Below are 24,288 nucleotides of genomic sequence, written 5' to 3' on the forward strand. Positions count from 1 at the left end.
CCAAGTGTTGTCATAAATAATTATTTCAATCACGCATAGTGATGGTTGGCACGAGCCCTACCTAACAAACTCTCAGAATTGTAGGCGAGTTGAACGAGAAGATCTGAGGAGCTGATCAGCGGATTCCCGAGATTTACATACACCAACTACGTAAGTCAGGAGAACAATTTAAATCACGCGGCGAATCAGAGTCGACTCGAAACGTTCCTCTCGGAACGTAACAGCTCTACAATATAAATAAAATGGTGGCAGCGTGTGCGAGAGCCAACTAGAAATAATTAAATAATCATCAAACAATCAACGCTACTGAAACCTTCGAAAACTCGAAAAATTTTTTCAACATTGGGAATACACATCGACGATATAACTGATAAATGATTGTGACCAAATCATCATCGAATTAAACTTCTTCAAACTGTTATCAACATACACTGTTGATTAAACATCTACAACAACTGTCATCAACAACATATTACCAGACGATATCGAAGAATTGTGCATCGCAGAACGTAGCACCGGAGAATTTCGCAACATTGAACGTGGCACCGTAGATCTTTTCATCGCAGACCTTCGCATCGCAGACCTTCGCATCGCAGACCTTCGCATCGTAGAAGCTTGCATCGCAGAACATCAATTTCAACGGAAACTTCGCCCTCCCGCCCAACCCCTGAGAATCGTCATTCATTGCTTATAGTCTCCGTAACGTAAGTCAAAATACAATTTTCAAAATGCCTAATAACGATAATACTCAAGTTCCCATGGAAACTAGCACCCAACAGAATACAAGTACCACAAATCCCAATACATCGCTTAGAGTAGACGGATCATCATATATCCATAAATTCGATTACAAAGATGTTTTCAAAATAATACCAGAATTCGATAATACATCTGCTGGTTGTTCGATTCAAACATTCATAGATGAATTTGAAAGTGTTAAACAATTCATACCACAATGCGGAGAAGAATTTCTAGTTAAAATGTTACGATCAAAATGTAGGGGAGAACCACTTAAACGTGTAACAAACGCAAAAATACGAACAATCGATGAACTTGCGAAATTTTTAAGAACTCACTTCAAACCAGACAAAGACATAGACACTTGGATAAAAGAACTTAACGACTTTGAACAAAGACAAGACGAACAAATTATTGACTTCAACTACAGAATAGGCACTCATTTACAGATGACATTAGCAGAAATTGATTTAGCAGAAACAACTGATGCTCAACCACTAAAATCATGGGCAATTAAAGTTGCAGTAAAATCATTTATAGCCGGACTACTTCCTAGATACTCCCTTTTCCTGTCGAAATCTAAGTATAATACATTGCAAGAAGTAGTGACCGAAGCTATGGAATTAGAAAAGCGTCAAAAGAATATCAAGAACGCCGAAAATATGTATAAACCAACAATTAAAGCATCCGAAGAAAAAGCTTGTTATACTGCTCAAACAGTTAGTTCAAATGCAATAAACCGGAATAAAATTTCAAATTCTCGAATCAATGGCAATCGACAAGATATTTCAAGTCAAGCAAATATATCAAACTCAAATCAGCAGATAGATAAATACTGTCGATACTGCAAACGAAATAACCACGTAATAGACGAATGCCGTTACTTAAAAAATAAAAACAACGGAGCAACAATTCAAAATTCGAATCCAAACGCTAACCTACAATGCAATTATTGTAAGAAAATAGGTCACATTATCCGAGATTGTAGAAAACGCGCTTATAATAATAGCAGGCGTGAAGGAGGCAAAACAGAGACAAACAACGTTACTAATACACAAGCGGGAAACGCTCGAGCCTCCCCTCGAATAGACGCGACGACGGGAAACTCCGAGACTCAGCGTCAGGTAGCAGAGTAATAAAATCCAATACAGAAAATATAAATGCACCAGAAATCCGTAGTGCTGAATTTAATATCGGTTCAATATCCCCAAATCATAGATCACCATCAATAATTATAGAATCAAAAGATCTCAAACACAAAAATGGAAAATTTTTAGTAGATACAGGATCTCAATTAAATTTGATAAGAATAAGTGAATTGAAAAATCCAGAATCGATCGATGCCTCGATTTCTTACGAACTTAATGGAGTCTCAAAAGTTGACAAACCAATGACATTAGGAAAAATTAAAATCAGGATTAATAATATTCTCGGAGAATTCAATGTAGTTTCACAAGATTTTCCATTAAATTATACAGGTATTATAGGATCAGAATTTATGCATGACAATGACGGAAAGATCGATTATCGAACAAAGTCCGTGACCCTAAACAAGATCAACATACCGTTCTCAGAAACAGAAAGCGTACTGCTGCTGGCCAGACAGAAAACCGCGATGTTTATTCGAGTCAAGAACACGGAAATTTTAGAGGGTTACGTACCGCGCTTAGATACGCAGGAAGGTATATACATAGGCGAAACCGTTGTTTCAAATAATAATGGAATAGCTTATTTGTACGCGATTAACACACTGGATGAAGATGTTGAAATGGAAATTCCCGTAATTCCCTTGTACCCTTTCGATACAAGCGTAGACGAGGATAGTAATAGCATAAAATGTGAAACTTTAGAGCACGCGATAACTCGGACGCGAGGAAACCGCGCTAATGAAGTATTCAATTTATTGCGATTAGACCATTTGAACTCAGAAGAGCGTAAAGCAGTTGCTCTCTTAATCGACGAGTATGCTGACCTCTTTCACATCCCCGGAGAACCCCTGCGAGTTACTAACACATGCATGCACCGTATACTAACCACAGACGAGATACCCATCAACACCAGACAGTACAGGCATCCTCCCTTTCAAAAGCCAGAAATTGAGAAACAGATTACAGATTTATTAAAAATGAATATCATAGAACCATCAAATTCACCGTATAATTCACCACTATGGATTGTACCAAAGAAAGAAGATTCAAAAGGAAATAAACGATGGCGATTAGTTATCGATTATAGAAAATTAAATGAAAAAACGATTGGAGACGCTTATCCATTACCTTTAATATCAGACATACTCGACCAACTAGGTGGAGCAAAATATTTTTCAATATTTGACTTAGCCTCAGGATTCCATCAAATTGCTATGCATCCAGACGATAAACATAAGACAGCATTTACAACACCCCACGGACATTACGAGTTTAACCGAATGCCTTTTGGACTGAAAAACGCACCAGCAACCTTTCAACGACTTATGGACTTAGTTTTACGAGGTTTACAGGGAATAGATTTATTCGTATACCTAGACGACATTGTAATTTATGCACGATCACTTGAAGAACATGCAACTAAGTTTATAAAGCTCGCTGAACGCTTAAGAAAAGCAAACTTGACGTTACAATCGGACAAGTGCGAATTTCTTAGAACGGAAGTCAAATATCTAGGGCATATTATATCAGCTGACGGAGTTAAACCAGATCCAAAAAAAATCGAAGCTGTAAAGAAATTTCCTGTTCCGAAAACCACGAAGAATGTTAAAGAATTTTTAGGACTAGCCGGATATTACCGTAGATTTATTAAGAACTTTGCTAAAATCGCTAAGCCTTTGTCAGAATTAACTAGCAAAAACAAAAAATTTGAATGGAATTCTAATACGCAATTAGCTTTCGAAATCTTGCGCGATAAACTTTGTGAAGCACCTATACTACAATACCCTGATTTTTCGTCACAATTTGTAGTTACAACAGACGCATCTGGTTTCGCAGTAGGAGCCATTTTATCGCAAGGAAAACCAGGCGAAGACGCGCCCGTCGCGTATGCTTCTAGAGTTTTGAACAAGCATGAAAGAAATTATTCGACAACTGAGAAGGAAATGGTGGCAATCGTTTATGCAATTAAAACTTTTAGACCATATCTCTATGGTAGACAATTTACATTGTTAACCGATCACAGACCGTTAGTATGGGTAAATTCTACGAATGACCCTACGTCACGTGTAATGAGATGGAGAGAACGTTTAAAAGAATTCCAGTATAAAATTCAGTATAAAGCGGGCAAAATAAATACAAACGCAGACGCGTTGTCGAGAAACCCCGTTGATATTGGAAAAAGGGACGTATATCCCATAAAATTCAAGTGGAGACGATCAACAGACCCTGCTCTTAACGTAGCACCGGGTATAGCCAGGCTACGGTCGTCATCTGACTCCGCTCAAAGGTTAATTCAGAGAGACGCGAAGATTAGACGACGTTATGTAAGTAGTTCCTCCGTGGAAGAAGAAACTATACAGGCAGATTACAAAATCCAAGAAGCTGCAGTGAGTACAGACGAGGAAGACTTTTTAGGTTTTCCGAGCTCAGGCGGAAACAAACATGTCGGAACGGTAGATTCTAAAAACGTGACAAACCCGAGAGGCGCACGATTAGACTCAAATTCCGACTATAGCAAAAATCGAACGATGGATAACAATAGGCCTGCGCAACCTATTGCCAGTCGTCTTAGACCTAAATTCGTAGACAAAAATACAAACTCACAGGAAACCGGTAAACATAGGAAATTAAAAATCCTTAATAAAAGAAAATCAAGTGCTAAACGCTTTACTCCATTCAGACATCGTTCTGAATACGAAGATTCACCATCGGATGAACTATCAGACTCTCCAGAAAATCATAGAACTTTAGCTAGCAATAAATCGAATGAAAATCAACAATCTGTTATCATAGAAATAGAATCAGATTCTCAATCTTCGTCTTCGATGGATAAAAGATCAAAGAAAAATCAATCTACGTTACTCCCAGATTATGTAGACTCTGAATCCTCATCACTGGATAGCGATGATTCTTATAAATTAAATCCAGTAAAGCATAGAATTAATAAAAGTAATATGGAATCGAGTATACCTAGTATAAGACAAAATACAGCTATAGTCGTCACAGAAAGCGGGCATTCTCTAGCCTCACCCCCGACACCCACTCAAGAGCATACTTCAGCTACGATTATTCACACCCCTAAGATTGTATCCGTGCCAAATATTAATAATACACCGACAGGTTCAGGAACACCTTCCAGCAATAGGAAGAATAATTTCCAGAGAAGCTTAGCCAGAGATTTATTAAACAAACGTTCTTCTAAAACAGCTGAATTTACACCTTCACCATTACTTAGAACAAGACGTAAAACTATTACAGATAATTTGAAAGTAACGACAGACGCAGACGAAATTACTCCATACCCTATTTCAAAGACGAATGACGTAATTTCGAAACAAAAGAAATTTCATGACAAAATAGAATTGGACAAGGAATGTACAGGAAGACGCATTATAACCTTAGACGTTGCATCAGCTTCGGGAAGCGAAAAATCTAATACAATCACAGTTCAGGCAGACGTACACCCCTCGCAAGAACCCATGTGTATAAACAAGTCCTTTGAGACCACACAAAAGATGGACGTTGACGAAACGCTCCAAGATCTCGGACATGAAACAATAAACACATCCTCAAGCGGAAGCGACGCTAGAGATAAGCAAAGGACAGAACAATTACCAGTTCGACACGAACAGATAACGGAGACCGAGACCGTAAAACCGAGAACGCTTGCGTCTAAACAAAACATCGAAAATACAAGAAAGATTAACACTAACAGTGGTATAAACCACATGCCAGAACCCCGACGGACAACGAGACAACATAGACCGACATATAAATACGCATGTTACAAAGGTTTAGAAGGCCACCAAAGCACCCATGCAAATAAACCTTCAAAACCTAAAGCCGCGAGAAACAAAACTAGCACCGAAAAAATTAGAAAACAGGCAACGGAAATTTTGCAGACTCCCAAGAACCTAGCTTCACTTGAGAACGTTAACAAAGAATCTTCGAAAACATATATAACTCCAGATCCTCAGAGCCAACGAAATCCGATATCGATAAATATTTCAAACGCTTTACCAGATCTAGATGCAATAGTAGAACTTAATGATCCACAGAATCTAGAAGACAAATCAATTGAAATAAGTAACTTAGATAACGTATCGGATATCACAGTATCCGACGATTCGCAAGCCTCAGTAGAATTACCAAGACAAGAATCTACTAACTTGATAGAAACTCGAGACAATTTAGAAATGAGAAAAGATAATTATCTATGCTTCATTTCCACTAACGGAATAGCACTAGGCGAGATAGGTAAATTTTTAGATGAAAAAGGATACTTGAAAAACATTAAACCAGTCACAGAATATCAGATAGGACACATAATTATATTAGGAACACCAAAGAAACGAATAATCGCATTGGTTACTCAAGAATATAAACAAGACACACCTTTGGAAAATAACTATTATGATGCATTTGTACATTTGAAACAGAATATGGAAGATTTGAATATTAAAACAGCAAGCATATCGCAAGGTAAAAGTGGAATAAACGATCTTGGATGGATTAAAATTAAAAATATCATTAGACAGGTATTCGCCGGAACACAAATTATCATAACGATCTGTAAAGACAAAATTATCATTCCACCTCCAGATATCAGACTCAGAATAATACAAGAAAATCACGAATCTCCGATCGCAGGACATAAAGGTATCACGAAAACGTATAACAGAATTCGACAGAAATATTTTTGGGATAATATGAAAAAGCAAATAGAAGATTTTATAAAGAAATGTGTCAGCTGTCAAAAGAAAAAACTAACGCGCATTAAAACTAAACAACCTATGGTCATAACAGACACATCTGCAGACGTATTTGACAAAGTAGCGCTAGATATAGTCGGACCCTTCGAAACATCCCCAAACGATTACAAGTATGTATTGACCATGCAAGACAATCTTTCAAAATTCAGTTTAGCAATACCGTTAGTACATGCAACTGCTGAAGATATTGCAGATGCATTTGTGAAAAACTTTATCTGTAAATACGGATGTCCAAAAACAATATTAACAGATCAAGGAGCAGCATTCATTGGTCAAGTAATGAGACGAGTCGCAAAAGCATTCAAAATCACACAATTCAAGACTACAGCATTCCATCCTCAATCAAATGGTTCTTTAGAAAGAAGCCATCAAGTACTTGTAGATTATCTAAAACATTATTTAACGAAGAGAGACTGGGACGAATGGTTGCCTCACGCGACATTTTCTTACAATACAAGCAGACACGAAGGGACAAACCACACCCCATTCGAGATAGTTTACGGACGGAACGCCCGCATGCCTTCAGAATTCCCACCCCTCGACGAAACTCTGACCTACGACGACTACGTAAAGAACCTAATGCTTAAAACTATAGAAATTCGAAATACAGCACGCGAAAATTTAGAAAAAGCTAAAGCCAGATCGAAACAATATTACGACAGAAAAATAAATCCAGTTGATTTCAAAATAGGACAAAGCATTTATCTAGTGAAAAATCAAAAGACAGGAAAGCTAGATGACAATTACAAGGGACCGTACAGAATCACAGAAATATTTCCAGAAAAGAATGATATAGAAATAGAATTAGAGAAAAACAAACGTAAAATAATTCATTGTGACAGAGCAAAGATAGCTTATTAACCAAATTCAAATTTCAATTACTCGGATTGCTGATGAAATTTATACTAGAATCGGAAGTATACAAACCTTCAGAAAATTTACTTATATACAAAATAAATCAATCAATCTTATAGAAACGAACAACCTCAGATTACAAAGATCCGAACTCATAGAATAATTCATAGAATATAACATATATAATAATAATACCAAAATATTACATAGAACTGTAATAATTCATATAATAGCTTATAAAATTAAAATTTTTTTTATGAATAATCTTAAGTATATTCACTACATATTTCAAACATTATATAATTCATGCCTTAATCATAGAATAATAATTGGCATTTATATCAATATTACTTACCTTAATCGTATATACTCTTAGAATAATCAAAATATCAGACATTAAGCACTATTATATCCACTCTAAGTATATTCACTTATACCTAGTTAATCAATATTCTGTTCACTATACTTTACTATTATTCAAGTAATCATAATTCATTATTAATTTCATGTAAATTTAAGTGATTCACAATTTTATGTAATATGTTATATGATTTATCACGTTAACCCTTAGAAGTAATCGAATTATGGAAACTTCACGTCGGTATAACAGCACTCGCTTACTTCGAGCGAGGACGCTCGAATCTTAACGGGGGAGGTGTTACGTGCCAGCCGGTATCCACGGCGGCGCCCTCTCTGCGCTCTACCTGACCAGCGTGCAGTTACCATAAGAGAGCCCTACGTGCTCTTACCGATAGTCGTAGATTAATACCAACGCACTTAGTTACCATCACAACGTCCAAATTCTTATATCAACAGTCCTCACACGCTAGATTAACCGTTATTTCATCAGTCAAATTCATAACATACATGTTATATATATATTTTTTCCCATTCAACCGTAATAACCCAAAGTAATAAACCTGCAACAGTTAAGATAACCAAAAAGACAAAACACCGGAAACGAGGGAAGATAAATCACGGATAGCTCACAGAGAAAGAAACCCCTATTCCCAGAATTCAGGATAGCGCCCTTATTTTAACAAAAACAAGACCAGTCAGCGCTTCGCCGCTTGCTTCTCTTAACCAACCACCTCGCGCCAATCCGCCACCGAGATCCCACGCACGAACCAGAAACCTTACCCCCAACTTTTTCATCATCCTCAACCAATCATCCGAGACCCGCGAGAAACCGCGACTCCTTTTGAACTCCTCCTATTTTCCCTCTAAGTCAACCTTCCCAAAAAACAGAATAAGTAGAAGAACTTCAGACATCATAGAGAACAGATCAGACCTCTACCGAAATCCTAGAATAAAATCATTATAAGTCATTCAGAACCTTCGAAACTTGTTAACAGTTTGTCACTGCGATAGTGATTAACACCAATCTGTACCACGATTGTAAACCTACCATCGAGAACTAGAAGGAGACCGTTAATAAATGTGTAATTAACCCAAGTGTTGTCATAAATAATTATTTCAATCACGCATAGTGATGGTTGGCACGAGCCCTACCTAACAAACTCTCAGAATTGTAGGCGAGTTGAACGAGAAGATCTGAGGAGCTGATCAGCGGATTCCCGAGATTTACATACACCAACTACGTAAGTCAGGAGAACAATTTAAATCACGCGGCGAATCAGAGTCGACTCGAAACGTTCCTCTCGGAACGTAACATACCTATCTAGTATATTTGATGTATAGATATAGTATAGATCTAGCATGTTTTATGACTCGTGCTTTTGTAATTTATTATGTGATTTATTACACATATTTCTCGAATTTACAAGATAAATCATGTAATAAATTACACGTTGATTTCGGTCATAACATTATATGATTTAAGACGTGGTCATTTTCAGTAGGGTAGGGGCACCAAATACAGACCAAATACTACCTAAACGCCTAAAAGTGCACTAACAGTGTCAAGTATTGCAGTGCAAAACCACACATACGAGTTTGAAGGTCAGTCCAAAATTCCTGAAAAAGAGGCCACAAGTGTTTATAAGAGTGCTAGAACGTGCTTGGTAACACGTAACACGTGAGTTAGACGGACCTGAAAGCATGCTAAGTGCTAATAGCATTTGAACAAGGTAACAGCACAGAGTAAAATAGTACTAACAACGCCTAATAACTAATCGACCCATGAAGAAAACAGAACATGAATATGCACCGAAAGTGTGCGCAATTTTTCGGATAATACTGCCTGGTGAAAATGATTTCAGTGATTTTCTACGAATTTTTAGGGAAATTGGGACAGTTCGTACAATTTGTAAATATGTATGGTGGTTTTTCATACAAATTTGTATTTTTAAATGAAAAAAAATTGACAAGCTGCTACAATTGTCAGAGTAAATTAACAATTCTTTATGAAAAACTATGCATATTTACAATTTTATACAAAATAATACGAAATGACCCAATTTCTGTAAAAATTTGTGGTAGTAGAAATTTTCACTAGGGATATGACGGCATCCCGAAGTGCGATAACTGTTGGCCGTGCACTACAAGGACAGTTGGAACTTGGAATTGAACATGTATCGTAGGGGATGTATACATGCATTTCTGTAATGCGTGCGTGTGCTACTATAAACCTTAGCTTAGGAATGAAATACGAGCAGTTGGCAGTTTTGCCTGTTAGAACCGGTTGCCGTTTATTTGCGCTACTTGTAGTTACTGTTGCCGACCGATAGTTGTATTCAGTTACGATCTTATTCATCATCTTTCCCTCTTTCAGTATCCATAGCAACATCGACCCTAAAACTCTCGCAAACTCTCCTAAGGATAAATTGTTTTGACCGAATTTAAGTTTGTTTACGGTCTATTAGATCGAAAGAACACGCTAAACTTCTCGAATGTAATTTGTAATAAATAAATATTGTGTAGATATATTTTGCAACATTTAAACATAGGTTAAGTCTTATTTCAGACGTCATTTGATTGATAGGGAACCGTCACTAATACAAAAAAACTGACTACCAATACTGGCTATAGTACGAAATTATTGTCGCTGAAAAAAAACTGTATTTTTTTACATCTATTCGTCGAAAATCTTTATCGACCGATGGACATAATTTGCGGAGAATAGTACAGCTATACATGGCTATATATTCCTTGCAAAAAAATAAGACTAAAATTACTCTTGAATGATACAGAAGTTCAATCGGTTAAAAAACCGTTGCTTGAAAAAAAAAATTGTCAAGAGTAATTTTAGTCTTATTTTTTTGCAAGGAATCAGTGAGTTCCCGGTAGTCCCCGAATACTGATACATCCTATATAGTCTACTATACGTAGTAAGTTTGAAACTTAAAGATTTTAGTTGTGAAATAGTTGATTCGACAGTTATATATCAGTGGATTCGACCAATGCAATTGGAAAACTGACTGATAAGGACATTGGACGCTATATAAACATCCGGTTTAAATATGAATCGACAGTTGTTTGTCGGTCCGATTATTCATTCCGATCCTCAAGGTCGTCTAGATGTGCTACAACGAGCTGCAATTCTGGTCGAAAATGGCAAGGTAATTAATTAAACTTGAAGAATACTCAATTTAAGCGTGATCGGATCACCACAATCAGTTATTCAAATTTTACTGTGTCGTGATTTAAGGAATAGCGTTCGAATTTTGAATTTGAGTGCGCTGTTTTTCGCGCATGTTTTGACGATTCGATGAAAATTTGCAGTAGTAACAATGATAATAATATGGCAATAATAATAACCGTTTACAAGCATCATAATATGTGAAAATTTGATTTTCAGAGAATATGGAACACATGTTCGTCCAATGAGCAAACAATGTATCGTAAATTCTGTGGTCATATGAAAATAGTAACCAGTTCAAAATATCCGTTTCTTCTGTTTCACTTTAGCAAATAATTCAAAATTATTTTAATCTTATAAATCTTTGAAAATCATTTTAATCGATGTGCACGTCTATGGTCAGCTATCACACATCATGAAATGAAGCACAGGATTTAACGACTAATCTGAACCGGCGCAAATCGCGAAACGTTTGCCATCGAGTATAAACAATAAAAATAATTTATACTTCTACAAACCATAACGAGATTCGTACGTAAGAATCGGCTGAACACTAGTTGTTTTACTAGTAGTTAATTTTTCTTATCACTTTATGGTTATTTTGTTTTCATATCATTATACCGATGACCAAGTAATAGAAACGCCGATCTCAGTCCAAGGACGTGACATTTGTCACACTTTTATGTTTTTTTTCTATTCAATATTTCGTATGACTTGTGATAAGATTATCAATAAATAGCACGATGTAGCCAAGTACTTTGCAGATGTTATAAATCTCGATTGTATTCAGCTACAACATAATACATAATATACGATTGTCAGCAAACAACTCGGAAACTCCAACGAACGTGTTGAATATTTATATACATAAATCATAACTCTAAAAAATATCGAATTTCGAGTGAAAAGTGCCGGCCTTCTAAAAGTTAATTTTGAAATCGTCAAGTCATTGCCGCACTCTGTTTTACCTACCCAGATAACTGAAGCTCTGCCTTACCCTAAGAACACTTTTTTAACCGAATTCAAACCGAACAAAACTGGTTCAAAGTGATTTTATAGTATTTAAAATTTTGCAATAGTATTTTCAACCTTTGAAATTCGAAAATAAGGTCCGGTTCATGAAAAATCTGCTTTGAGGTTGAAAATTTGATATAAAAAAGAAAGGAAAAATCCTGATACAGTCATGATTTTCTTACATGCTTGGCTTTTACCAACCAGATTATCAACATATCAGAGAACCCTAAGCCAGGAGACATTAATGCCGACTATGTCAGGGTCTTAAGTGCAGGCCAATTCCTAATCCCAGGATTTGTTGATGGTCATATTCATGCGGCGCAGTTCCCAAACCTGGGAATTGGCTATAATAAATGTCTTCTAGAGTGGCTGGAGACTTACACATTCCCAATAGAGAAAAAATATGCGGATTCAGCATTTGCAGAACATGTGTATAAAGCCGTAGTTGTAAGTTGCCAGCACTTGAAGCAATAATTTGATGATTATTCATAAGTTTATTATTTCATTGGATTTTTTATCCTTATTCACAGAAAAGAACTCTAACAATGGGAACTACTACCGCATGCTATTTTGCATCCTTGCACACAGAGTCCTCTCTAATTTTGGCCAAACAGGCTGTAAAGTATGGCCAGCGATGCTTAGTAGGAAAGGTGAACATGAATCATTCACGGAAAGATGGTTACTGTGAAAGTACCAAAGAATCTATCGCCGGGACCACAAAGATGATCAAAGAAATTGCTGAATTAAACGTGAGAAAATAGACAAATAGACAAATTGAAACAATTTTTTCACTCCATGAGCAGATACTTTTGTAAACTTCGAAATAACGGATGGCTAGCGAAAAATGGAATACAAAATTCTATGAAATAAGAGAGTATTGAAGCGAAAATTAGAGAATGGAAACTAAGAGAAAAAAAAAAAATTTACATTGCAGAGTTCATTGATAATGCCAGTAATCACGCCAAGGTTTGCCCTGAGCTGTGATATGGAGCTCATGACTGAGTTGGGAAAACTGGCAAAAGAAATGAAAGTTCATGTCCAGGTAATTACATAATTGAATTTCAATCGTACGTTTAAGCTTCTTGCCAGAACTGACAAGCTAGAAAGATGAGTTCAACAATTGGTAATATCACATTAATCTCTCGACCTTTGTTCAGACCCACATTTCTGAGAATCTGGATGAAATAGAAGCTGTGACGACGGCTTACAAGGAATATCCCTCTTACGCAGCTGTTTATGATGCCGCTGGCCTTTTAACAAACAAGGTGAGTCTAAAGCACGGAAACTAAACGTACCACAAATAATAACGCCACTCATTAAAAATGATGACATTTCGTTTATTGATTCACAGACTGTATTGGCTCATGGAATTCACCTTGGGGATAGCGAGCTTGCGCTCCTCAAAAGCCGAGGATCTGCCGTAATTCATTGTCCATCTTCAAATACTTGTTTGAGAAGCGGTCTATGCGATGTGCAGCGTTTGAAGGATCGGGGACTCAAAATCGGACTGGGAACCGGTAGGTTGCATTCCGTGCAAACTGTTTCTTTCCATTTTCAATGGAGTGAATTCGAAGGACTAAATCCAGTAGGAAATGGGAATGATAAATAAGTACTTGTTCAATTGTGTATCATTATTGATGCAGATATTTCCGGCGGAGATAGTTCTTGCATGCTGAATGTAATGCGAGCCGCACTTCAAGTTTCATATCACTTATCTATCCTCACACCTGGTTACACGCCACTGAACTACAAGGATGTTTTTCACCTAGCAACACTGGGGGGAGCTACTGGTAAGTTTAAAAAAAAAAAAAACCAGAGTTAGTAAATTTTCCGATTTTGCCATATTCTCTGTTTCATCTTACAGCCTTAGCCATGCAGGATGAAATAGGAAGTTTTGTACCTGGAAAACAGTTTGATGCTCTCGTTATTGACTTGAACGGATCGAACGGGCCACTTGACAATTTAATTGAATACACCTTAGAGAACAGGCTCGAGAGGCTGATTCACTCAGGTGATGATCGCAACATCGTTGAGGTTTATGTCGCTGGTCACCGGGTGAAATAAATGGGCCTGGTAAAACAATAGGAGATGGAAAATATTTCATCTCAACGGTATAATAAACGGTTTATAAGTATTTACAGCAATTTGAACCAGTGAAAGTTTGCAACCTGATTTTTTTATAATAATTATTACTACGCATGTCACTAGGTTCGAACGTGAAACTAAATTTGAAAACTAGATTAGTAGAACTTAAAAAAATTGGGACCAACGATTCCGTACTTTTCATACTTTATTTTTTTAACGTTATTAATATTCTTATTATGATGACGATTGTTATTATTATTATTATTTATCAGTGTATCATTTTAATTTCTCTGAATTAAATAAACCTGCATTATTCCATTTTCTAAGACTCAATGTGTATTTATTCCACCGTCTTAATTTACAACAATCGATTATTTCTTAGCAATTTCTTTTCAGTTTTTAAATTTGCTGGTTTGATTTGTTGCAAGCAATGTTTAAAATAACACATCTATGCAATGTTACCTTTCATTTGTGTTTTTCTAAAAATGCTGCTACCGATCTGACGCATTGTATATAAGCTTTTTCAAATCCTTCCGAATCACTGTCCTGTAATCAGAGAGTAAAAAAAAAAAGGAAAATAAAATAATCACAGGAAATGTTAAAGAAAACACTGAGAACAAGTTTTTCAGTTTTTCAAAAATACTGCCATTGAAATGAATGAATTCTGAGGAAACTAACATAGTATGGATCTCTGATGATCAGTTCTTCCTCCGGATCGTATTTACCAAGAAGTTCAATCACAGCGCGACTATTTGCCGGCCTAAGTCGTTCCAGTTCCCTTATATTATCTTCGTCCATTCCAAATATCCAATCAAATTTATCGTAATCTGATTGATTGATCTGGAATCGATATCAAAATTTTATGAATAACCATCGATGATAAATTAGAATGCATAAAAAATTCTGTACTATCAAGTCCACTATTAAATGATACCGGCAAAGAGTTACAATCAGACAAATATGGTCCAGAATATTTTGGGTACACTTACCGGTCTTGCTTTATGAACATAATCTGTTATGCCGTGTTTCTTTAGCATAGCAATTGCTCGATGATCAGGATTTTTACCTGTGTGATAACCGATAAGTGCCGCGCTTTCAACTTCCCATAAATCATGGAGTTTCTTTCTCCGTATGAAGTCTAAGAATACCGCTTCAGCCAAAGGCGAGCGACAGATATTTCCTAGTGGAATATAAATGGTACGTTGATCAACGTGTTTTGCCTATTTCTTTTTTTTTTTTGCTTAAATTATTACCGAGGAAATTTCTGTCAGGAATTGTTTCTTCGCAATCGAAATGTAGAAATGAATAAGATTGAAGTGCGTTTATTAAGAAGTTGTAGGTTATGTTACGGTTTTAACTTCGAGACTTACCTAAACATATCATTAATACTTTCCTCTTTACTGACATGATAAACGTGTCAAGTGTTTTTGTTTTTATCTGTTTTTATTTAATAATTAAACTATTACGAAGACGTCCGTTAATTTGGAGACAGTTGATAATATTCGATAACCTTCAAATGTTTTATCAGCGCCTCTAGCGACGATTGTAAAAACGATTGCGAGGCAGACGGAAAAGATGCTGGAGTTCCTTCTCTACACAATATTCCATTACCAATGATCGAAAGTGTGAGGAGGAGGCCATGTGGCTTTTCGCAACAGTTTACAAAGAATTTGAAAAACATAATTGTTAAAAAATCTGATAGATAATGTCCTTTTTTATAAGAAATAGTCGAGGTGGTGGTCCACCCAAAAGAAAGGTAAATAAATCAGTAAATTCGATGAACCGATCATTTAGCCGAAATTTACTTTTCACAAAATAGGTTATACCTGCATGCATGTTTTTATTCTTAAACCGTGTACAAGTTGTTTAAATTTAATTTTTTTTTCTCCCAATCAAATCAATAATGTCAGATCATATATTCACATTACTCACGCCTTGAACTTTGTCTAGAGAATTACATTGTAAATGTAATTAACTAGATGAAGCAGTTGTTAGCTGCGAGTAAAGTAATTCAAATGCAGGTGAAGTTGTTTTTGACAACACCTGTATTCCAAATATTTCTTGGAATCTTGAATAACATAAAACAGTAGACATCACTATACGATTTTTACCGTCTACATATCTCTTACATGAAACGATTTATCCTCTGCGAAGGAAAGATATCTAAACAGATCTCAATTTGTACATAGATCAATGGGAAAGTTGGCAAAAAAACCTCCGAAGGTCCTCCCTTTAAATCAAAAAAGAAAGATATAAAGAAGTCGACGCCAGAAGACGATGAGAGCATTGCGAGCAGCGATGAAGAATTTGCAGAGGAAAGGTATACCTTCGGTAGTTTGACGAGCTCTTATTTTTACTTCACTATGCAGAAAATGAACTGCCAAAAACTTGATCAATAATTTATAAATCATGGCATATAAATTCTTATAATATCGGAAATTGATCTTTGTGTATCGAATCAAGTTCTCTGTAAAATTTTATCCTCTGAATGAATGTGAAATAAATTTAACCACTGTTATCAATAATCCTATCTGCAGAGAGAAGAAAAATCATGTAGAAGAAGAATCTGACGTAGAAGAAGATGAGACGGCACAAGAAAAACGTTTACGGCTTGCCAGAAAATATTTGGAAGAGATTGAGAGAGAAGGTCAGCATTTTTTATTTTCAATAACTGGCTACAAATTGAGTAAAACAATTGTTTATACAGTATCCAATTTCAATTCTAGTTTCAATTTCTTAATTGAATATGGTTACAGAAAAAGATAGGGCAGATTTTGAGGAAGGTGCAGTGGCTAAACGACTACAGGAAGAATATTTAGAGGATAAAGGTCGTTTGAGAAAAACTGTTGCAAAGAATTACACTGGACATGAAGAACCTATTATGTTACGATGTAAAGACCAAAAAAGTTCAATAACGTGTCTCTGCCTTTCCAGTGATGGGAAATCCGTTTATTCCGGTTCCAAGGATGGAACAGTTGTAAAATGTAAATCAGCATAATACAAGAATCAAGTTATACCCAAGAAAAATATTGGAACACCAAATAATTACTTAATTCTTTAACTTGCAGGGTCATTAAATGATAAAAAAAAGCTCAAAATAATCAAGGGCAAAAGGAAAGGGACAGAAGGAATGAAATATGTACGATGCTTAGCCATAAGTACCGACGGTAAATTTTTAGTAAGTTTGAAAAAAATAGGATCAAGAAAAATTAAGATGCACAAATATGCTAATAACAGAGGTGAAAAAACCATTCGTCATAACTGTGATATTACTCTGTCAACAGGTTGCCGGTGATAATGGCTCTAAAGAAGTCAAGGTCTACTCTGGTGACGAATTGACGCACATTAAAAATCTTCAAGGACACAGAGACAGAGTCAGTGGACTGATATTCAGAAGGGATACACATACTCTGTATTCTGCCTCTGATGACCGCAGCGTGAAGGTCTGGAATTTGGACGACATGGCCTACGTTGAGTCAATGTGCGTTACAACTGAAAATAGCCAAAGTTGATTCACTATTTGTCTATTTATTTAAGAATTCGAACTTGACTACACTTTGGATCTAGTCGATGAATTTTTAAACTGATTCCCACAAAATCAACAGGTTTGGACATCAAAACGGAATAACATCGATAGACGCGCTTTCGCGTGAACGCGCTATAACGAGTGGAGGTTACGACGGAACAATTAGGATATGGAAAATAGTGGAAGAATCGCAACTGATTTTCAATGGTCATTCCGGTAGTATAGACGCGGTAAAATTAATCAATGAGGAAAATTTCTTGAGCTGCGGTGACGACGGCCAACTCTGTGTCTGGGGATCGATGAAAAAGAAACCTCTATGTTCAGTGCCCGAAGCCCACGGAAAAGACGAAGAAAACGGAAGACCTATGTGGATCTCTAGCATAGCCACTTTCCTCAATACTGATCTCGTTGCATCCGGTACGATAATTAATAATTAATTAAGGATGGACTATGAATTTCTATTTTTGAATTACAAGTTTAACTTAAGATCTACAACAAGAACGAGGGGAATATTCTGTAGTAAATAGGTGATGGAAAGTAGAAACATTACTTGAAAGGCGATAATTAAGGAGTGAAGGATACATTCTATTCGCCAATCACTGATTATTCTATTCTCCCATACAAAATCTTCTTATTTGCCTATTTATTGAAATCTTTCATTCTATTTTATGATGAAAGAATTTCATCACCCGGCTGAATTATACTAGAATATTGTAACGCAAATATAGCTTCTATTTCAGGGTCCAGAGACGGAGTTATCAGACTATGGCAGTGTGGAGAATCGTTCAGAAGCTTAACAATGCTATTGGAGATAAAAGTCGTGGGTTTCGTCAATTCTCTGGCATTCACACCAGACGGAAAGTCTCTTGTCGCTGGAATTGGTCAGGAGCACAAACTAGGAAGGTGGTGGCGAGTGCCAGAGGGAAAAAATAGCATAGTTGTTATACCGTTAATAAGAAAAGATGGAAAATGATGATAATAAACGTTTGTAAACTAAGAACATGTTTATTCGTGCATTTGAAACCCCGTGATCGTCGTGTCCCACAAAAAAACACATCTTTTACAAATACCAAAAAATAATTGCCGTGAATAACGAGTTATCTAATTTTTTGATTTCATTCTGTCTGTGATTAATCAAACATTTGAAACCTTATTGGTCAAGTTAAATACAGCTTTGATGTGCCCATTTTTTGGAAAACCTATTCCGTATAGGCGTATACCTAGCTTCTAATAGTTTCCGGATATTCCGCTAGGTAGACAACTATCGGTAAAAAAATAAAAGCGCATCTGGTTTTTTTACCATAATCTGTGGTGGAACGATCCACCAATAGAATTTATGAACCAAGTTGTAACCAGCATCCCAAAGGAGCGGATGGAACAAAAAAACAATAAGGAAGATTTCCCCTAGTTGAGAAAGGGACATCTTCGTTCATAGCCAGAGAGAATATTCGCGATGAAGATTTAATGGAACGAATTTGACAATATTAAAGCACCGTGTCTCTCGATGAAACGCGTGAATAATCATGAATAGAATATAGAATTCGCAGTTTAAAGTTTGTGGAAAAAAATTGGAAGAATTCGAAAAGCGGTAACGAGATTTTTAACAATCATAGTCACGTACCAAAAGTAAACAATCCATCGATCACACACGGGACGCCGGCTTCTTTGTTGTGTTTATGGAATCGAAACTTCGCTGGCATACCCAAAGTAAAATAGAATAAGAATCTATTAACGTGTAATTCAAAGAGAAGATCCACCTTCGAGAACGAAATCTGCAATAATGCAGGGCACTATTATCGAAAATCTAAGTGGCAAGAAGCTATCCGTCCTTGTATCGCTCCTTGTAATCGGCCAAATTATATGCTTCCTGATTGGCGGTTTGATAGGTAAGAATTCGAAGAACAATTTTGTTGTCAGCAGATTCGAATTCACTATGAGAAAAGAAAAATAAGCTCCAATCTCTGTCAGTTCCTGCCATCCGAATATACGAGGAGAAAAAAGTGCAGTACTCAAATCCTTTGTGTTATTAACATCATTGTATAGCTCCGACACCGGCGAGCAGTCAAAATATTCTCGGAACACCGTGCGAAGACATCAGGGTAAACGGTTCTGAGCCAGGCGGAGGAAAATGGTTTTACCCCCGCGGAAAAGGAGCATGTATTTCGGTGGACAAAGGCAACTTCGATTTGGATGATCATTATCTAGCTCATCAAGTCGTTTACGCGTTTCAGGTAACTTCGGAAAGAATTGAAATAAATTCTAATCGACAAGATCAATCGTTATGCTTTCGCAGCTCTAAAATAATGAAGATCGGAAGACGTTAAACACGAATTTCAATTTTCTTTTTAAACTTTAAAGACCAGAGTAATTCAAATCTTATTGAACTTTTCTTACAGATGCCGATACCACGAAATAACAGGCAGCTTGATTACTCAAGATGGCAACAAAACTTGATAGGAGTCTTACAAGTCGATATTATGTATCACAGCCAGATGGAAATCGGTACAGATCATTATTCTAAAGCATAAAAAAGACAGACAGATCGGAACACAGTATTCATCTATCTTCCTTGCTCTCCATGTTTGCATTAATGATCTTTCTCTTTTACCTAGTTCCGGGAACAAGGATTACCCTAGATGCAAGACTGGCTTATCGAAACAAGGGAGATCCGGACTATGCTTGGAAGCCGTACGCGGCCTCTATAGAGGAGCGTTCGTTGGATTGCACAATCGATCTTGTAAGTTGTTCGACAAGAATGGAGAAAAAGAGATTCTCTGCTATCGCTGTTTCGTTTCTCTATTACCTGTTATATTGTATTTTGTATTTTAGAAAACAGACGACTATATATATAATTGTAGCGTTGTGCCTCTGTTTGAGCTGGGATCGTTATTCCATGACTATTATCTCCTCAACGTTCGCTTGCCTGCCGACACAGACAGGAATATCAACCAAGGCTTGGGCCATGTAACCGACTTATGGCTTACGGTAATATTATTCTTTATTTTCGTATCGTTTCTTGTTACGATTTTATCGTGAAAAAAGAATTACGTTATTCCGTCCAATGACACGCTCGCCTCTTGTATCCAGGTCATAAACCAGAACGGAGGATTCACAAAAGTATGGGTCAGCCTCAAGACAATTTTCTTCCCAATAATAGTGTGCGTTCTTGCATGGTATTGGAGAAGAGTTCACATGCTTTCTAGATCTCCCGCTTTATTGGAATACATGTTGTTGGTGCTTGGTTCTGCGCTAACGTTTTTGAACAGTAAGAATCACACGCTGTTCCTAATCCAAATGTTTCTGAGCCTTCTTTCTACTGCAAAAATGGATTTATTTATGCTCTCATTTCTTGCTCACTATCTTGCGAATTTCTAGTGCCACTAGAGTATTTGACACTCGCCTATGACATGCCGTTCATGCTTCTACTCGGCGACATCAGACAAGGAGTATTTTACGCTAACCTTCTATCGTTTTGGCTCATTTTTGCGGGAGAACATTTGATGGTGAGAAATTTTCTTTCAATGCTGTATATTCTAAATACCCGTTTATCCCGAGACAAGAATTCTCAGGGAATTTAATGGGACTGCGTCACAATAGTATTCTCATAATTTTTACACATTTTTTGCCATAATGGCTTTTATTATGAGTTTTAGATAACTGTATATTTTTTCTTTTCATGTCGTGGCCGGCCGCCCTTTCAGGTCCAGGTGAGGACATAGATCTTTTCTAACTTGAAGTATCATGGGAATGACCAGCGTGTTATAAATGTGAAAATTCTTGCAGGATAGCGAACAGCGCAACTCTCTTAAATGTTACTGGCGTCATCTTTCGGCAGTGGGTGTAGGTTGCCTCTCTCTGTTTGTGTTCGACATGTGCGAACGGGGAATACAATTGAGGAATCCATTTTATTCGATTTGGGTAACAGACATCGGAACAAAGCTGGCTGTATCCTTTGAAAAATACTACATATTTACGAAGATTTGCAAATTCGCGGACTCGTAAATGATCCAAGATTTACACAGTATTCCTGTTACTCTATTTTTCTCTATTTCTTTTGCTTCCTTAACCAGATCATCATACGGTCCTCAGTTATCGTTTATCATACTTGCTGGGATTTCCGCTGGTGTCTATTTGATGTTTTTGACTTACATGATATGGAAAGTCTTCACGAATATTAGTATAAAGCGTGCTACTCTGCCTAGCATGAGCGCAGCCAGGCGTTTACATTACGAAGGAGTTATTTACCGCTTCAAATTTCTCATGATAGCTACATTGTTGTGCGCGACTTTAACAGTTGTTGGATTTATTCTCGGACAGGTATATTAAGACTTTGTTTCATTCAAATGCTTTGAACTGTACGCCACAGTAATTTATGATGGTATATCACAATTTCTCATCTTAGATGGCTGAAGGCCAATGGAAATGGGATGAGGACTTGGAGCTGGAAGTGACTTCGGCTTTCTTTACAGGCGTTTACGGAATGTGGAATAATTACATCTTGGCACTGCTAGTCCTCTACGCACCATCGCATAAGCAGTGGCCGATCGAAACATCTGGTCGGTAAATGGTGAATGTGTATGAAAAATATTTCGAATCCAATTTTATCAAAACCAATTGCAAAATTAATTTAAACATTGTCTTGCTGAGAAAAAGAGAGAATTTCAAAATTCGCGGAATTTGTGGAAATAATGGGTAGCTAAAATTGTATAATAACCATCACTAACCGTACGATTTTTATGATTTTATATTTTTCAGACAGTATTGGCGAGGAGATAGAATTCTCTCGCTTACCGACAGACCCTAACGAGATGTTGTCTCTGACGGCATTTGCCGGTAAAACAGCTGTCGAGTAGAGAAACAACGTTACGCTAAATTTTACAATTTCAATTCATATTTTATTAATTATTCGAGAACAAAAGATTTGATTAATTTACTTGAGTTCTCCTAGCTTCATTTTATTGACTGTGACACTAATCCCGGTGTTACTAATTTTGCGGAAGTGCAGGAAAAAAATCCTAGTCTACTTTCACAGCCGCTTTGGTCTCTGAATATTCAAAGTGCCCGTTTTATTCGGTTCCGTTACTCTCATGAATTGAGCTTGCATTATTTGGAACAAATATCTTCATAATTAAAATGACTAGGAGTGTCAAACCGGGGAAAATAAAACTACAGCAATTTCGCATTAGCATACTTTTACGACGTTAAAAATTATGCCCAATGTTTATACAGTTTTCTGTCTCCATATTATAAACATACACTGATTAGTTCGATTGATATAAGCGATAATATTCCTCTACTGTCGATATAGCAATAGTATTCATTAAAAATAGTCGTGATAATTGTCTAATTAGTAGGGAATATATATTCGAGTAGAAACACGGTCGAGGTCTAAACGATAAAGACAATTAATAAAAATTTTCTAGAATCTTCTCTGTAAGTGCAAAATTTTTTTTTTTTTATTTTTTTTTTATTTTTACCAGCGTTTAACTCCAAAACACAAAAAAGTTGAATTGACCGATAAATTCATTAAGCTTGATACTTAAGATTTTGAGGAAAATCATTTGTTTCTTTCCTTTTTATACATCTCAGTATTATTGGGCATTTATTATCATTACTTAATTATTGACCTCGACTAAGTAAAATGCATTTATCCAGAAATGTAGACTTAATATATATCAGTATTCAAAGTTCGTTTGTAAGTCAAGCATCGCGGCTGATCTGCTTAATGTTGTAAGTTTTTACTTATTTTTTTCTTTTATTTTGTGGTTCCTGTTATTTCTTAATCACACCTTAGGCCCTGCAATTGAGGTATCTTAGAGATTCCTAAATTTATCTTTCTTTCTATTCTTATTACGTACAATTAGGTAATTGAGAGAGGAGCAGCTGTATTTTAAATAATTTTTTCATGTTTAACATTTTTATTTGTCAATATACCAAGTAAGCTCATGTTTGATGTTCCTTTACTTTAAAATCCCGAAATTATTACTATTGATATCTAAATATGTGTTAGCTTTTAACACGACAAAATGTAATAACGAAGATATTCTAATTCCTTTGTTTTTGAATAATGTATAACTAGCGTTAGTGATTGTCGTAAGATAGTATGAACATCGCTCAGTACATACACGTATTAAAAATTTTTTATAAATGTAACTACAACTTTTATATGTTCATATCTTTAGAATAAAAGTATTAATGAACCATTAATCATTCAATAATTCAAATCAACATCCAAGCTCCTTACTAAAAATTTATTATGAAATAATTTCAATCAATTGCTATCCGATCCATTTCCCTTCGATGTCATTTGGTGAATTCACTTCTTTAATAGGCTGGGATGTAATGCAAAAAAGTAGCAGCAGCAGCAATTCACTGAAAGTTACTAGCACTTTCAGCGCAAGTTTTTGCTGCTTGAAGTTCATTTATCCGAACAGCAGAGCAGCAAACGCAAAACTTGTGCAAACATTTAAATGAGCAAATGACTGCTGCCGCGTCAAATCACTAGAGAGAGGTTAGTAACATCTAGTAAGTTACCAAACTGCTACTGCCTTTTGCTGCCAATGAAATCCCACCTCAATAGTGAGATTCTGATTTGGTTTCAAAATCTTG

The 24,288-nt window shown here is 36.3% G+C and overlaps 4 protein-coding genes across 10 annotated transcripts; 3 read left to right on the forward strand and 1 right to left on the reverse strand.

Moving 5' to 3' along the window:
• The first annotated feature begins 2,115 nt into the window (after window positions 1-2,115).
• On the forward strand, window positions 2,116-14,481 carry DhpD (guanine deaminase). Of its 5 annotated transcripts, XM_046625499.2 has the most exons (8): window positions 10,848-11,034; window positions 12,273-12,515; window positions 12,599-12,817; window positions 13,003-13,110; window positions 13,226-13,333; window positions 13,420-13,585; window positions 13,712-13,858; window positions 13,933-14,481. In XM_046625499.2, exons 1-8 carry the CDS (start codon window positions 10,936-10,938, stop codon window positions 14,130-14,132), a joined length of 1,290 nt encoding a protein of 429 aa, XP_046481455.1. In that variant the 5' UTR covers window positions 10,848-10,935; the 3' UTR covers window positions 14,133-14,481. The 5 variants fall into 5 exon arrangements, 1 of the variants encoding a protein (XP_046481455.1); XR_011177082.1 differs by lacking the exons at window positions 12,273-12,515; window positions 12,599-12,817; window positions 13,003-13,110; ... (2 more) ...; window positions 13,712-13,858; window positions 13,933-14,481 and adding exons at window positions 2,116-9,114; window positions 9,373-9,603; window positions 11,274-11,359 and having other exon boundaries at window positions 10,823-11,034; XR_011177081.1 differs by lacking the exons at window positions 12,273-12,515; window positions 12,599-12,817; window positions 13,003-13,110; ... (2 more) ...; window positions 13,712-13,858; window positions 13,933-14,481 and adding exons at window positions 2,116-9,114; window positions 9,373-9,603; window positions 11,274-11,359 and having other exon boundaries at window positions 10,841-11,034.
• LOC124218744 (low molecular weight phosphotyrosine protein phosphatase 1) lies at window positions 13,385-15,687 on the reverse strand. 2 transcript variants are annotated; one of them, XR_011177086.1, is made up of 6 exons: window positions 15,524-15,687; window positions 15,143-15,333; window positions 14,832-14,993; window positions 14,616-14,699; window positions 13,969-14,138; window positions 13,385-13,855 (listed from the first exon to the last, which is right to left on the reverse strand). XR_011177086.1 is itself a non-coding variant. In XM_069135895.1 (4 exons), exons 1-4 carry the CDS (start codon window positions 15,558-15,560, stop codon window positions 14,619-14,621), a joined length of 471 nt encoding a protein of 156 aa, XP_068991996.1. In that variant the 5' UTR covers window positions 15,561-15,687; the 3' UTR covers window positions 14,472-14,618. The 2 variants fall into 2 exon arrangements, 1 of the variants encoding a protein (XP_068991996.1); XM_069135895.1 differs by lacking the exons at window positions 13,385-13,855; window positions 13,969-14,138 and having other exon boundaries at window positions 14,472-14,699.
• A 64-nt stretch (window positions 15,688-15,751) lies between these two features.
• On the forward strand, window positions 15,752-18,679 carry U3-55K (U3 small nuclear riboprotein factor 55K). Of its 2 annotated transcripts, none has more exons than XM_046625487.2 (8): window positions 15,752-15,909; window positions 16,343-16,473; window positions 16,691-16,800; window positions 16,910-17,137; window positions 17,222-17,331; window positions 17,438-17,634; window positions 17,759-18,096; window positions 18,408-18,679. In XM_046625487.2, exons 1-8 carry the CDS (start codon window positions 15,859-15,861, stop codon window positions 18,650-18,652), a joined length of 1,410 nt encoding a protein of 469 aa, XP_046481443.1. In that variant the 5' UTR covers window positions 15,752-15,858; the 3' UTR covers window positions 18,653-18,679. The 2 variants fall into 2 exon arrangements, with proteins under 2 accessions (XP_046481443.1, XP_046481445.1); XM_046625489.2 differs by having other exon boundaries at window positions 15,754-15,909; window positions 18,420-18,679.
• A 349-nt stretch (window positions 18,680-19,028) lies between these two features.
• On the forward strand, window positions 19,029-23,886 carry wls (Wnt ligand secretion mediator). The gene is made up of 12 exons (XM_046625472.2): window positions 19,029-19,565; window positions 19,723-19,910; window positions 20,076-20,181; window positions 20,292-20,416; window positions 20,509-20,664; window positions 20,767-20,944; window positions 21,055-21,182; window positions 21,381-21,386; window positions 21,463-21,624; window positions 21,769-21,996; window positions 22,082-22,235; window positions 22,435-23,886. The coding sequence occupies exons 1-12, from the start codon at window positions 19,460-19,462 to the stop codon at window positions 22,530-22,532; spliced, it is 1,635 nt and encodes a 544-aa protein (XP_046481428.1). The 5' UTR covers window positions 19,029-19,459; the 3' UTR covers window positions 22,533-23,886.
• Window positions 23,887-24,288: the final 402 nt, after the last annotated feature.

This window comes from Neodiprion pinetum, chromosome 5 (genome assembly GCF_021155775.2).
Source record: "Neodiprion pinetum isolate iyNeoPine1 chromosome 5, iyNeoPine1.2, whole genome shotgun sequence".
In the NCBI taxonomy this organism is placed as follows: domain Eukaryota; kingdom Metazoa; phylum Arthropoda; class Insecta; order Hymenoptera; family Diprionidae; genus Neodiprion; species Neodiprion pinetum.